General features: G+C 42.4%; 1 protein-coding gene across 1 annotated transcript; it reads right to left on the bottom strand.

Annotated features, from left to right (window-relative positions):
• Positions 1–945: 945 nt before the first annotated feature.
• Positions 946–15492, bottom strand: notchl (notch receptor, like). The gene is made up of 11 exons (XM_062985174.1): positions 15435–15492; positions 12097–12241; positions 10767–11099; positions 9474–9688; positions 8895–9222; positions 6939–7081; positions 6794–6852; positions 3899–4028; positions 2431–2528; positions 2023–2357; positions 946–1609 (listed from the first exon to the last, which is right to left on the bottom strand). The coding sequence occupies exons 1-11, from the start codon at positions 15490–15492 to the stop codon at positions 1108–1110; spliced, it is 2346 nt and encodes a 781-aa protein (XP_062841244.1). The 3' UTR covers positions 946–1107.
• Between the last annotated feature and the right edge of the window lie 955 nt (positions 15493–16447).

The following is a 16447-nucleotide window of genomic DNA, read 5'->3' as shown; positions in this document are numbered from 1 at the left end:
AAAATTATTACATGGAATTTGTAGGCTATAAACAAATTTGACCAGTCATAATTGAATTATTGAACGGAATTATCTGTCTTGATGAATTAAATATTGTAAATTTTTCTGAACTGTATAAAAAACTTTGATTTTGTTTCCTAATAATGACCCCAGACCTCTGAGTCTGCTGTCATGAGCCCACCCTTCCCAAATACCTTCCAGAAAACACCACCGGTTACAACAGAGGTATACGTATAGTCATTTTTTTTAAAAACTGAGAGCTGAATTTGGTTCCGTTCATCTTAAAGCCAAAAACAAGACTTTTATTGTGGCTCGGTGGGTAGCACTGTCGTCTCACAGCACGAAGGTCCTGGGTTCGATGCCCAGGTGGGGCAGTCTGGGTCCTTTCTATGTGGAGTTTGCATGTTCTCCCCGTGTCTGCGCGGGGTTCCTCCCACAGTCCAAACACATGCGAGTGAGGTGAATTGAAGAAACAAAATTGTCCTTGACTGTGTTTGTCAATAAACTTGAACTGGTGAATCTTGTGTAAGCAGTAACTACCTGTTCTGTCATGAATAGAACCGAAGTGTGTAAAACATGACGTTAAAATCCTAATGAATAAATAAATCCTCCAAAATTCGAATATAATTGGATATAACGTCTGTAATACCAATTGAATACATGCTATATAAAAGTGTGTGTGTGTGTTGGGGCGTCTTCTATGTGATTGGTCCAGCAGCATGTCAATCAAACATACATGAGTGAGATTTACATTTACAGCATTTAGCAGAGGCTTTTATCCAAAGCGACTTACAGTACTGTGACAGTATACAGTCCAATAAATTGAGGGTTAAGGGCCTTGCCTAAGGGCCCGACAGTGGCAACCTGGCAGTGGTGGGGCTTGAACCAGATAAAACAAACAAGACTTTAAACTATAATAAGACACGTAAACCAAGCAGCTTTACAAGATTTAGTTTTTATTTAAAAAGCGATTTACAGCTGTGAATATATACAGTCCGAGTGATTAAGGGGTAAAGGGCCTTGCTCGTGGCAGATGTGGGCTTGAACCAGTGACCTTGTGATTACTAGTCCATAAAATTGGATCCTGTGAATAAAAATCCATCACCCTCACATGACAGTCTGGACGGATGCCGGCGGGGTGTTCGTCCCCTCACTTTGACCTTTCTCCTCACTGCTCCTCTTACTCTCCTGCTCGGACTCTGCCGTACACGCGGTCCCTGTGGTCCCCGCGCTCCTGCTTTCTGATTGGCTGGAGCTCGCTCTCGGGTGGGGCACGACCACTATCTCGACGTGCTCGTTGACCAGCTTTTCAGCCGGTGCGTTGACGTGCTGCTCGGGTTGGTTGGTGCTGTGGCGGCGCTGGAGCGCGGGCTGCGTGCAGGAGAACGAGCGCTGCCTGGGCGCTGGCTGTGGATACAGGAAGTGGGGTGTCGTCGCTCGAGAGGCGTGCTGCGCCGCCTCCCTTTCATCATCCTCGGCTTCTGAGGTCACTTCCTGAAGCGTGCTGATTGGCCGAGATGGCCGACTCAGGATCCTGGGACTGACCAGGGCTGTTGCTGATTGATTCTGCAAATGCCGCCAGTTTTGAGGGGATGCGAGTTGCCAGTCACTGTAAACAAAAAAAAGCCTTATTGGAGCGACTTACAATACACAGTCTAAGTCATTGAGGGTTAAGGGCCTTGCTCAAGGGCCCAACAGTGACAAATCAGGGGTTTGACCCAGCAATCTTCTGATTACTACATCAATTACTTTAACCGCTAGGGTACAACTGCCTCCATGGACCTTACTATGGACCTCTATGTGATCTTTGCAGCTATAACAGCAGCCACTCTTCTGAGAAGGTTTCTCACAAGACTGTGGGAATTTGTGCTCATTTAGTCAAAAGAACATTTCTAAGTTTTCGTTCCAAAGCTGTTCATTGGGGATGAGGTCAGGGCTCTGTGCTGGACACTGGGTAGTAAATACAACCCTCAAAGCATGTGACCAATCTGAGAAAACAGGGTGGTAGATAAAGAATCTTACCTGGGTTGTGGGGAAGCCATTTCCCGGTGACCTACAGCCCCAGAAAAGGAAGCGCTTCTTCCGGGCAGGGATGGAGGCATGGCCACCCACGGCGAGTACAGATAGTCTCGATCATCCCACAGCACTTCGGTGGTGGGGGCCACAGGAAACGGGCTGCGGTGGACCTCATGAGCTAGCAGGATCTCGAGGACCTGATGATTCATCCCCTCTCTGGCCACGTCTATCGGCCGCCGCCCTCTGCGGTCTGTCAGCTCCTGATTGGCACCGTTCAGGAGGAGGAACCTGGTGGTTTCGTAGCAGCCGTGAAGGCCGGCCAAGAAAAGAGGCGTCTCGCCCTAAAAAGTGAAGCCTGGTTTAAGCTGTGAGGTAAAAGCAGGATTTATTTAAGCGTGTATGAAAGTGTTTTACCTTGTGGTCCTGCATGTCCACGGCGGCGCCGTATCGGATGAGGGTCCGAGCCAACGAGAGGTGGTTTACTGAGCATGCCCAGTGCAGGGCGGATCTCCCTGACAGAGAGAGTGGATTTTGAGAGGAGGAAAAAAAGAAAGGGGAAAATAAAAGGTGGGTTTTATATTTAAAGAAACGAGTGCAGGACTTACTAAAAGTGCAAAAGCTTGAAAGGAATCGAAGGCAAGCAGAAAGGAGTGGATGCAAGTGGCTCTGGTGAAAACAGAGTAATATGAGTGCAAATAAAATTAAGGTAGTAAAATAGAAGTCGTAAGTACAGCGACAGGGTGTTAACTTTGTTCAGAATCATCATCAGGGACCAGGGGTTCTGACATGCCAAGAAGGAGGTCCGAAAAAGAGGAAGAGACATGATGCAAAAGGAAGGAAGGACAGAGAAAAAGGAGAGAAAATGGGGAGACCAGAGAAACGATACGTTACTCCCCATTTACTTATCAAGCAACATCCATGATGGCCTTTAAATATTAAAACCCCAGTCCAGAATCACTGTGACTGTCTGAGACTATTATCCTGATAATGCGGTTCAATTAAAAGCCTGCAACCCATGTTGGAAGCATTTTGGGCAGCATTTATGTGTCCCTAAAGGACCCCCATTCAGATGGAAGCTTCTCTTAGCGTCACTTTTTATTTTGGCCGAATTTAAGGGCAGCATAGCAGCTATCTATCCCAATGTAAAGCAACCACACAGTCACTTATATGCTTGTCTTGTTGCTAGCTTTCACATTTGTGTCTACTGAATGTGAGGATAAAATTGACTACAGCAACTGACTTCTCAGCTTGCTGCTAACTTGGTAGCCACTTTGGCAGGGGTGTTCAGTCTTAACCACAAATGACCGGTGTGGCTGGAGGTTGTTTTAAGTCCAGGACCAACTAAATAAACAAGGTGGAATCAGGTGTCCTAGTGTTTGGTTGGTTTATAAACCTACAAACATACCAGCCTAGTATGGTTAATGGATTGTCTTGCACTAAAGGTAACTTGCCAGGTAGTCTTGCTTGGCCATGCCCTGCCATTAAGACAATGATCTCAGAGGAACCTAGAACTCTAGGAGAGTCTTAGTTAGCTACCTAGCTTTGGATTTCAGTGTGAAGAAGTCTTGTTGTTTTGGGACCAGAAAAATAGCTGTCATAAATTCAGGCTCCATCCTCAGAAAAGCTGACGGATTAGCAAACAATAACAAATAGAGTAATTTTCCTATTGAGACAGGTACCGTTTAGTGTCACACAATGTGTTATATTTGTTTTTGTTTTAATCTAGCTAGACTTAGACAGACATGCCATTGGTTTGTCTTGTTCTGACTGGAATTTTAAAAGTGGTACATCATAAACAAAAAGAAATAAGAGTAGTATGTCCTTCTACCCCTATATGGCCAAACCTCAGTTAATAATGAGTTACTAGGTGAGCAGTGATTACCGGTGTGGTCAGTGTTGTTAACGGGCACACCGGCCCTCAGCAGCTCCAGCACCACGCGATCGAGGCCGCTTCTCACGGCTCGGATCAGAACCACAGAACCGTCGGGTCCGCACCACTGTACCGGAGCTGACTATAGTGGAAACGACATGGAGAAATGATTCAGTTTCAAAATGTATCGTAATTTATCATTTACTTTGTGGAGCCTTGTTTTGCAGTTAACTTCAAATGTAAGGTGTGTGACAGCTAGCTTGAAATTTCAGTGTTTTATATTTTTCTAAGGTGACAATTTGATGGGTCAAAAATATACAAACAGTAATGCTAGACAGAATCTGTTGCTGATCACAGCAGCAGGGTTTTTTGTACAGCAAACTCTGAGCCAATGTAAAGCTTGCTCATGGATGCTTTTACATTTGTTCCAGCAGCTTCTAAATGTATGCTTTACTATAATTAAGGCCCAACCTAATTTACAGCTTATATATATATATATACTGTATATATATATATATATATATATATATATATATATATATATATATATATACAGTGTATCACAAAAGTGAGTACACCCCTCACATTTCTGCAAATATTTCATTATATCTTTTCATGGGACAACACTATAGACATGAAACTTGGATATAACTTAGAGTAGTCAGTGTACAACTTGTATAGCAGTGTAGATTTACTGTCTTCTGAAAATAACTCAACTCACAGCCATTAATGTCTAAATAGCTGCAACATAAGTGAGTACACCCCACAGTGAACATGTCCAAATTGTGCCCAAAGTGTCAATATTTTGTGTGACCACCATTATTATCCAGCACTGCCTTAACCCTCCTGGGCATGGAATTCACCAGAGCTGCACAGGTTGCTACTGGAATCCTCTTCCACTCCTCCATGATGACATCACGGAGCTGGTGGATGTTAGACACCTTGAACTCCTCCACCTTCCACTTGAGGATGCGCCACAGGTGCTCAATTGCGTTTAGTCCATCACCTTTACCTTCAGCTTCCTCAGCAAGGCAGTTGTCATCTTGGAGGTTGTGTTTGGGGTCGTTATCCTGTTGGAAAACTGCCATGAGGCCCAGTTTTCGAAGGGAGGGGATCATGCTCTGTTTCAGAATGTCACAGTACATGTTGGAATTCATGTTTCCCTCAATGAACTGCAGCTCCCCAGTGCCAGCAACACTCATGCAGCCCAAGACCATGATGCTACCACCACCATACTTGACTGTAGGCAAGATACAGTTGTCTTGGTACTTCTCACCAGGGCGCCGCCACACATGCTGGACACCATCTGAGCCAAACAAGTTTATCTTGGTCTCATCAGACCACAGGGCATTCCAGTAATCCATGTTCTTGGACTGCTTGTCTTCAGCAAACTGTTTGCTGGCTTTCTTGTGCGTCAGCTTCCTTCTGGGATGACGACCATGCAGACCGAGTTGATGCAGTGTGCGGCGTATGGTCTGAGCACTGACAGGCTGACCTCCCACGTCTTCAACCTCTGCAGCAATGCTGGCAGCACTCATGTGTCTATTTTTTAAAGCCAACCTCTGGATATGACGCCGAACACGTGGACTCAACTTCCTTGGTCGACCCTGGCGAAGCCTGTTCCGAGTGGAACCTGTCCTGGAAAACCGCTGTATGACCTTGGCCACCATGCTGTAGCTCAGTTTCAGGGTGTTAGCAATCTTCTTATAGCCCAGGCCATCTTTGTGGAGAGCAACAATTCTATTTCTCACATCCTCAGAGAGTTCTTTGCCATGAGGTGCCATGTTGAATATCCAGTGGCCAGTATGAGAGAATTGTACCCAAAACACCAAATTTAACAGCCCTGCTCCCCATTTACACCTGGGACCTTGACACATGACACCAGGGAGGGACAACGACACATTTGGGCACAATTTGGACATGTTCACTGTGGGGTGTACTCACTTATGTTGCCAGCTATTTAGACATTAATGGCTGTGTGTTGAGTTATTTTCAGAAGACAGTAAATCTACACTGCTATACAAGCTGTACACTGACTACTCTAAGTTATATCCAAGTTTCATGTCTATAGTGTTGTCCCATGAAAAGATATAATGAAATATTTGCAGAAATGTGAGGGGTGTACTCACTTTTGTGATACACTGTATATATATATATATATACAGGTATATATATATATAAACATCAGCCAAGAAATAAAATCAGGACATTTTAACAACAGCCAAGACAACAACCCTATATATATATATATATATATATATATATATATATATATATATATATATATATATATATATATATATATATATATATATATATATATGTATGCTTTACTATAATTAAGGCCCAACCTAATTTACAGCTGTAAAATATGCAATTTGCTGTGAAATTCAAACTTTCAGGTTTGTGTTTATTGGTTTAACATTTTTCATTTGTGTACCATTCAAGTGCTTGAAATGTTTACTGGTTAATCTACACTATGAGGCGTCCTAGCAATCCTACGGCAATTTAGTTAGCAATCGATTAGTCAAAATGCCCAACATGTCGAAGTCTAAAGCAGCTAAAAACACAACTCAGGTAAGTGAGTTTGGAAAACTAACAACCAATTCTGTTGATGCAGAGGGACGAGAATTTTCCCCTTTGAGACAGGACATGAAGTCTCGCACTGTCGCTGGATGTTCTAGGTTTACATTTAACCGTTAAGGTAGCTGTGCTGTGTATATCATAGCTTCTATTTATTCTTTGACTGCCCTGAAATGTGGTTCTGTGAATCTGTGATTTTTAAAACCAAGGTGTGTTCCAGTGAATTTAGGAAAGCCCTAACTCTAATATATCCATGTAGTTCACCATTCATTTATCTAAAACACACTAAGCTTTACCCTTTAACCATAACCATCAAATACTCACATTGCTTGGAGTTCTCTGAGGTGTGGGAATGGGGTTCCTGTCCCACCTTCTGGGTGGTGCTGATGAATAACACAATGAACATTAGTACAAGCTAATAGCACATAAATAAATAATAATAATAAACATTTAGAAACTGATGCATTACTTGGTACAGGCAGCTGTTGGTGATTAACAGTTAAGTGTTTCTGCACTGGAGATCTGTGGTCACGGATGGTCTTGCTGATGTCCTCCATGGAGCTCTGGGTCACGTCTGTGTCACTGCCGATGTCCAAGGTCTTCCTGAGGGGCCTGCAATCAGAGGTCATTCAAAAGCCATAAGCGCACTTCCTCCCACTGTTCATCTATTGTACTGATGGATCAAAGCTGTTTTGTTAGCAAGACCTATCCTGGCTACAGACACGACTGGAATAAACAGTGTCTATACTGTGTGTGAAGAAGGGAACAGGAAGGATGGCAGGAGGTCTATTTTGGTTTGTTTTTCGGAAGAGCGGAAATTGTTCTCATGATCTCTGACCCAGGCTCTTCACTGTTCTTCAAAAGATTTGTTTTTGTTGCTTTAAAATGTAAACAGAGGGGGAAATATATTTTTATACAACAGTATGGTTCAGAGGTTACTGTAAACAAACATGAGGGATACATGAGTGAATAGAGGTGAGGATCTAAACCCAGAACCTCAGGAATCAGGTTTGGTACCCATTTGGTGCCCATTCACCATTGTGCCACCTGTTTATTGGTTGTTTCTGCACCACCAGCTATTAATCATGTTTTTTAGGTTTTACTTTTATTACCCAATTATTTGTGAAGGTTAACAAACACGTTGTTTATCTAATTTCCTAGGCAGGTCAGCCATACTAAAACAGCTTAAGGACTACTTGGCGTTGAATCTACAAGGTGTTAAAACATTTAGTTAAGATTTTAAAAGTGTTGGCAGGAGGGCATCACACAACGGGTGCAGATTTGTCTGCTGCAAATGTCCCTTTCTTCCACAGTCCAAAGATGCTCTTTGCAAAGAAGACCAGAGAACCAGTTTAAAAACGCTTTGTGATTTGGCGCATTATCGTGCTGGAAGTAGCCAATATAAGATGGCTATAAAATGGCTACAGTTAGATGTGCGTAGTCAGACACAACACTCAGGCTTTGGCATTCAAATAATACTCAGCCAAAGCTCATTTGCTGTTCATGTACTCATGCTCTTGGCTAAGACCCCTTCGTCTGAGTGTCACATCAAAAATATAGGAGATATAAGGCACCCAGGTGGCGCAGCGGAATATTCCAATAGCGCACCGGCGCTGGGACTCTGAACTTTCCAAGTTTGAATCTTGGCTCTGCTACTGGTCGGCTGGGCGCCCCCTAGCAGGCAAAATTGGCAGTGCCTGCGGAAGACAAAATTGGCCACCAGTCTGCTGGGAGGGGAAAAGACTGGACCAAATAGTGGACGCTGTGTAAGAACCTTGATTAGTAGCCTGAGGCGCCTGTATAGAAGTGAATCCACCGAAATATGGGTGAATAAGAAGGTGTGTCAAGCAAATATACCCTTATTGGACACAATCGGGGTCTCCAGCAACGAAAGACTGATTGGCTACGCTAAAATTGGGAGAGAAAGAAAGAAAATTAACTGTATGGTTTTGGTAGCCTAGTGGGTAAAGCTTCAGACTATCAATCAGAAGATGGCAGCTACTGTTGGGTTCTTGAGCAAGGTCCTTAACCCTGTCTGCTCAAGGAGTGCTGTACAATGGCTGACCCTGCGCTTTGACCCCAGCTTCCAAACAAGCTGGAATATAAAGAAAAAAAAACAATATGTATATTTATTGGGACTAAATACTGTGTACTGTATTTCTTCTGCCCTCTCTGCGTGTGAAAATCCCAGTAGTTCAAAAGTTTATTGTATATTTAAACCAGCCTGTCTGGCACCAACAACAATGGCATGGTTAAAGTCACTCAGATAAAATTTTTCCCTCATTGTGATCTTGAATGTAAAGTTTAACTGAAGGTCTTGACCTGTATTTGTGTAACTTTGTGCATTGTGCTGCTGCTAAACAGCTGTTCCATAATAATTCAGCGTTTAGTAAATACGGCATCCATTTTTAATCGTCAGATTTACTTCATTCGAACGGCATCCTCTCCGAGCGGCTCCCTGCGCTTCTTCCCGAACTCCTTCCCTTTTTTCTTCTTCTTCTTCGCGCCGTTTCTGTCCTTGTCCCTCGTCGTCCTGTTGCTCCTCTCGTTGTGTTCGGGCGTGTGCTGCATCCAGGCTTTACTCTCATCGTTATTTTCAGTGGCCGTAGATCTGTGATGAACTCGTTCTCCTCTTTCTCTTCTGTTTCTTCTTCTTCTGATCCACACCAGCACTGCTAGAGCCACCACCACGAGGAGAGAAACCACGATGCCCACTGCGATGCCGACCACCGGCCAAAGCCACGCAGGAGAACCTGGATGAGTTAGTAAGAAAGGGACAGTAAAGTGGGTATTGTACACAGTTTTTGATGTACAGATTGGCTTTTCAGCCTAACATCACCATGTGCCATGTGTTTACTGGAGCCGCAGTCTGACTGGTTTGGTACAATTGGTTATCACAGTGCCAGATATAAATAATAGATAAATGGAAATGCAACACAGCTTTTCCATGAGTGGATGCTTGTCCGAAAACTGTATGCAAAATGGAGCAAATTCTAAACCGTACCATCTGGGACGTCTGGGACCGTTTCTGTCGTTGATATTTCTTTGTTGATGCCTCGGATCCTGATGAGCGCCTGGATTTCAGGCCTGACATAAGCTGGGAAGAGGTTCAGCTCCATCATGGCGTTCAGGAAATCTGCTGCCTCTGATGCGTAGGGAAAGCAGGAGATCGGGAGCTTGGAACATGGACGGTTATCCACTTGAAGAAACAATAACGTCCTGAAACGAAGTGGAAAAGATGACCAGAGTTATTATGTACATTGTCGCTTCATATACGTATTCATTTCCTTTCTACTTTTAAGATTTTAGCTTAGCAGGTAAGATTCTGTTATTAGAAATCTGCTTTACAACCCAGGACTGCCGAAGAGTAACAGATCAACCCTTGGAAATGTATTTTAAATCTCAATTTATTGATGTTTATATTAAATTTAGCTTTTGGATATCAGCTTTTAGAGTCTGCTATATAATATGTGTTAGTAGATACACAGGCTCATGATATATGGATGTGTACATTTATTTTCTGTGCACCTAATTCAGATTATGGAAATTACTGATTTGCATTTCACACCTCTGAAGTTGCAAAGTATAGCGCTTGCAGAATAACTGTCGTTATCCATGCCTAAGCCACCTTTCAATTGTTTTCTATTAGTTTGTAATAAAACCTTCCTTTTTTTATATTTTGTTTATGCATTTTCTCCCCTTTTTCCCCTGACTTTAGCACGTCCAATTGCCTGATTGCCCACGCCCGCTCCGACACGTGGGCAGCAGCCGTATGCATTTTGTCACCCACACTAGGCGAGTGCATGTGTGCGAATCAGCCTTGCGTATGGAGAGACACACCCTGATCCGCACTCTTTCCCCGTCTCTGTGCAGGCGCCATCAATCAGCCAGCAGAGGTCGTAGTGCATCAGTTACGAGGAGACCCTATCCGACTTCATACCCCACCCCTATATGAACAACAGGCCGATCGTCGTTCATGTGGCCGCTCAGCCCAGCCAGATGGCAGAGCTAAGACGCGATACGATGTATTCTAAATCCCAGCTCTGGTGTGCTACATGCGTTTTTACCACTGCGCCACCTGAGCGGCTAATAAAACCTTTCTAACTGAAGCTTATGACAAAACAAGGTAGTGATGAAACAGGGCTTTTTATGCTCGACTTTATCAATACATCACATAACACTAAAGCTTTGCATGGCAGAGCTGTACTGTATAGCTTCAATAATTCTGTGCTTCATCATGAACATATTTTAATACTGTAAAAGAGTTACTGTTACTTTTAATCATTAAAAAAATTACCCATTGCTCTCGTAACTCGGTGCTTGTTGGTGCAGATCGATCAGCTGCTGCTGGTCCACAGCATTAAGTTCAGCGCTGGACGGAAACGGCACGCGACCCATCAGTCTAACGCTCGTCTGGAGCAGGACGCTCAGAGCCCACAGTAACGAGGCGTTCTGGAATGGGGCTTTCTGGAACGGAATGGACGTCTGCATGACCAAAGTTCCCTTGGCCCAGCTGGGATGCTGATTTTTATGACAGTCGGAACCATCCCACCCACAGGCGGCGATATTACAGCCCGACTCGCAGTGCATGTTGTCGTAGTGGTCACGGCAGTATTGAATGTAGCCAGGACTGAAAGGGAAGAGAGATCACACACAGTAAATCAGCTTCTCGTCAAGTGGAACGTACTTGAAGGTGTCTTTGAGAAATAAACAGGTCTTGGTGGTAGAACCAGACATGATACACTATCTGGAAAAAAAGTATTTGGACACACCTCTTAATTACTGAATTTCAGTTTCATTCAGTCTCATTGCCACGGGTGTATAAAATCGAGCACATAACCATACTGGGTCTGTCTGAAAACCTAGTGAGCTGCCTTGCTGCCTACTGCCTACCTGATCAGCTGCCTCAGTAGAGAGGATTCTAATAGGACATCGAACTCATAAGGCAGATTATTAAGACGCACGACAGAGATTACTAAGTTAACACAGTTAGCCTCAGGCCGCTTAAACCGACAGGCTGAGGCGGCACAACCCGCTAGCATACCAGCTAACGTCTCTCTCCGTGTATCGAAAACGGTTAAACTGTCAGTCAGATTATCACTCAGAACTAAAGCGCCTCAGTAGGAGCATTTTATAAGGGATCTAAGAATTTAGACACGCCCTCTTCTCGGGAGTGTAGGATGATGAAAATGCGTCTGTGTAGTGAGGTCACTAGGTTTTCGGACAGACCCACAATCTGCCTTTACAAACTTTTGTGAATTAATAGGTTGTTCTAAAAAGCTCACTGAATTCGAGCTGAGTGGGAACAGTATGGGGAAGGCCCTAGCATGACTGCGCCCCAGCCATGGAACAGCTTTGGGATGAACTAGAACGGAGATGGAAAGTCTTTTGTCGAACATCAGTGTCTGGTCTCACAAATGCTCCTCTGGATAACTGGGCAAAAATTCCCACAGACACAAGCTTTCCCAGCACTCAAAGTGGGGTCCAACTTCATATCAATGCCTATAGATTTAGAATGGGCTGTCATACAAGCTCGCGTAAGTATAATGTTCAGCTGTCCAAATACTTTTGTTCATAAAGTGCATCTTGATGTGTATGCAGATGTATAGAAATATCTGGACTTTTACTTGCACGACTGTTTGGGTTTGAGACAGTCGAAGCCGTCTCTGAGGCACTGTGACCCCGAGCACTCTTTATCACAAACTCCATTCGCAAACTTGCTCTTGCACATTTTATCTGCAGGACAACTGCTCCACGGGTCACCAAGAGATGCTGGTGGGACGGAGAGACACGAGACGTGATTACTGTTATGAAACAGATAGAGAGCTACACATCTTATGTTGGCATAATCTGACAACAAATGCTTGGTAACAATTTCCATAAAATAACTTCTACTGTACATATAAACACATTCTACTGTTTATGTTAATATGTTATACAACTTTTTTGTATAACATAATAAAAAAAAAAATTGTAGTTGTATGTTATACAACTACTATTATTGCTGCTTCTAATAATACTAATACTACTGCTATACAGTGCTGTTGTTCCAGCATAGGGTGATTATTCGTCCTCTTTTTCCAGAACGTCTATTTTTTGGACCTAAAAATGCATCTGGCCAGGGTTTTTAAATCACCAAAATGTCTGGGATTCTTTGTGTGTTTGCACAAAGCAGAGAGTTCGCCGGGTAAATGAACTATTTTGTTAAATCAGGTTAAAGATGCTGTTACTGCTGCAGAGGGAGTTTTTGCATTTCACATCACAAAGCATCACAACAGCTGCAGATCATAGGACAGCACGTCTGCCTTGTTAAAAATCTTGTCCTGATTCTGAAACATTCATTCATTCATTTTCTTATCCGCTTATCCAATTAGGGTCACAGGTGCTGGAGCCTATCCCAGCTTTTTCAATGGGCGCAAGGCACACAGTAATACCCTGGACGGGATGCCAGTCCATCGCAGTGCAGACACACATACACACACACACCCATTCACTTATAGGGCAATTTAGTGTCTCCAATTAACCTGACTGCATGTTTTTGGACTGTGGGAGGAAACCGGCGCTCTTGGAGGAAACCCACGTAGACACAGGGAGAACATGCAAACTCCGCACAGAAAGGACCCGGACCGCCCCTCCTGGGGATCGAACCCAGGACCTTCTTTCTGTGAAGCGACAGTGCTACCCACCGAGCCACCGTGCCACCCTCTATTGCCTCTGCTGTTACTAATAATACTAAACCACTACTCTTATTACTGTCACAATTAATAATGACACTGCTTTTTCTACTGAAAATATCAGTACTATTGCAGTTGATACTAGTCTTACTACAAGTACCTAACACTGCTACTACTAATATTGGTGGTTCTGCTAATAGTAGCGCCGCTATTGCTATAGATATAGTAAAACCACAATTGTATATTTAATCTGGAACACATCTGAGATGTAAACGTTATTTATTTTGCTCATTAAAACGTGTGAAAAGCTGTAGCTGTGAAAGGCGACCGAACACTAAAGGTTCACGTTAGGTGTGTCCTTGGCATGAGCGGTGGGGGGAAACAGGAAACTCTGATGCAAACAGGAAAAGTGAACTAGGAGTTGAATAGTAACAGGAAATGGAGTGGAATGGGAGTGGGCTGGGGTTGAAGGGTAACATGGCGGTGATGATGAACATAATGGAGAATGGACAATGGTCTAACAGGTGTGGTGGACAAAAGGTGTAAAAATCCATAAATGTACATGACAACATAACGTGCAAGAACATAATAAAGTACAGCAGACTTGAGGCGACTACTGTACACTAGATTTAAATTATACGAATTAAAAGTCAGCAGATTCAGGCATTTCAGACCAGGTTATTAGACCTGCATATTTTATAATATATTAGAGTATCTAATATGCACACCTGCGCATTCACATAGTTATACAATGCAAACATACACAACCAAGTCCAAAAACTGCATTTGAATGAAGCCAAAACATTAGAAACACATGTATAAACTCTATTAGCTTTCATTTTTGAAGTATGTGTCATGTTTATGATTAAAACGTTCCATCATTTTTCCTTTTAATGTTCTGTAATTGTTTGGGAACCAAAGACACCAACTGTTGTTTTTTCCCATTCTTGTTTGATTTAACACTTCAGTGGCTCCACTTTGTTTATTGGAAGATCCTAAATATGTTTAATTCCCCAAATCTTTCAACATTAAATGAATTGTAGAAAATAAAAATACTAAATTCCTTTCATCCATGAATAACTTTTATTCTATATTCTTGTTCTGTTTTTGTTTTTATTGTGTTTTCCCTTAGTTAAATATTTATTTATTAAGATTTTAATGTCATGTTTTACACACTTTGGTTACATTCATGACAGGACAGGTAGTTACTGCCTACACAGGATTCATCAGTTCAAGTTTAGTATCAAACACAGTCATGGATGGACAATTTCGTATCTCTAATTCACCTCACTTGCACGTCTTTGGACTGTGGGAGGAAACCCGCGCAGACACGTTGAGAACATGCAAACTCCACACAGAAAGGACCCAGACCGCCCCACCTGGGAATCGAAATCAGGACCTTCTTGCTGTGAGGTGACAGTGCTACCGACTGAGCCACCGTGCCGCCCCCCTTAGTTAAATGCTTGTTAACATTGTGTCTGTGTGCTGCCTGGTCTGTTCGGTATGTTACATGTCATACATGTGCGCTTTCATCAAGACAAATTCCTTGTGATAGTGATTCTGGTTCTGAAATACAGTAACATATTAAAGTAAGCCTTCTCCAGAGTGCATGTAAACTGAGAGTTTAGTGTGTAACACAATAATGACCCAAAGTAGACGGGTATAACATAAAAATAACACTGCCGTGGCTTTGGGGCACGTTTCTGGCTGTTCTTCAGTGAAAAAAATGGCAGTAGGTGAATTGCAATGGCATTCATATCTCCATCCATTTATTGATCATTATCTATCAATCAAACGTATTTGAAAAACAAAGCCATTGTTTTATCCATTCAACCACCTGTTCATCTGTTTATCTGTCCATCAATTCTATCCATCTAGCATGCTGTCTAATGCATCCATTTATGTCATTATCTAATCTCCCATCCATCCATCCATCTATCCATCCATCCATCTATCCATCCATCCATCCATCCATCTATCTCATTATCTAATCTCCCATCCATCCATCCATCTATCTCATTATCTAACCTTCTCTTAATTTTCCATCTGCCCACACAACTATTCAGCTAATCATCCAACCCTCCACCTATCAGTCCATTCATACATTTATCCATCCTTCCTTCCATCCATCCATCCATCCATCAATATCATTGTCTAACCTTCCCTTTATTTTCCATCTGCCCACACAATCCAACCATCCAGCTATCAGTCCATTCATACATATATCCATCCAATCATTCATTGATCCATCCATCTTGTGTCTACAAGATAGGATGTAGATTTGGACTTACCTTGGCAAAACCTGCTGAGGAGAAATAACATGAAGATCAGACCCGACACCAATACCATAGTTAACGTGTGGTAATGTGGCAATTTGTTCTCCTTTCTTTATATTCCAGTCGGTTCCTCTGACACCAGTTCTCACTCTCCCTCTCTGTGTTTGAACCTTTTCTCAAGAGATGTATGTCTGCATTTTTTCAACTCCTTAGGTGCAAAATATCCAAAGGCGTGTACACATTTATGCCTACCTCAAATTTTTCTCTCATTCTTTTTCAAAAGCTCTGCGGATATCTGGACGACTTCCTGCCACTGTGTGGAAAAGAATAGAAGTGTGTGTGTGTGTGTGTGTGTGTTACTGTGTGTGGTGTTGTGGCTGTTTTGCAGACTTTTTTGTTATAGCTGAAGTCTGACTTAGAAGTCCTGTACAGCTTTAGTCACAGAGTTTCTTTAATTGTGTTTCTGTAAGTGTAAAAAAGTCTGATATGCATTGATTAATGGATCACAGTGGTAGCATTAGATTAAAATGAGTTATAATATCACAACTACTGTATTTGGAACTCTGTTATTCGCCATGTGTCGCATTGGAATGTTAATGAATCCTGATAATAGCAAAGTTAGCTCACCAAATTATGTCAAAGACATTATAAGTCCTCATGAATGTATGTTAATACAAATATTACTGCTTTTAAGGTTTTTTAAACATTGTAAATTACTTTTAATTACGTTTTAAGGCCACTGAATCTCTTTTTGGGAGTGTTGATACTTTATAAGGTTTTGAGACTGATTCTGCTTAATTTAGTTCATTAAAAATCTGAGTCTGCTAGTAAAAACTCATGTTCTGCATTTTATTCAAACTCAGTGCAATTTTTATCACATAATCAGCATAATAATGAGTTTTATTCATTACATTCAAGTGCATGCTCAGACAGTTTTGAGCAGGTGAATTTCATCGACTTAGCAGAAGCTTGTTTAAGTAAATAAGTATGAACATAACACATAATAGGAAATATAGAAATTCATGTGT

The sequence above is a fragment of the Trichomycterus rosablanca genome, chromosome 23 (genome assembly GCF_030014385.1).
Source record: "Trichomycterus rosablanca isolate fTriRos1 chromosome 23, fTriRos1.hap1, whole genome shotgun sequence".
Classification (NCBI taxonomy): domain Eukaryota; kingdom Metazoa; phylum Chordata; class Actinopteri; order Siluriformes; family Trichomycteridae; genus Trichomycterus; species Trichomycterus rosablanca.
The sequence above is the reverse complement of the archived record's forward strand: the minus strand, read 5'-3'. Positions and strand labels throughout refer to the sequence as shown.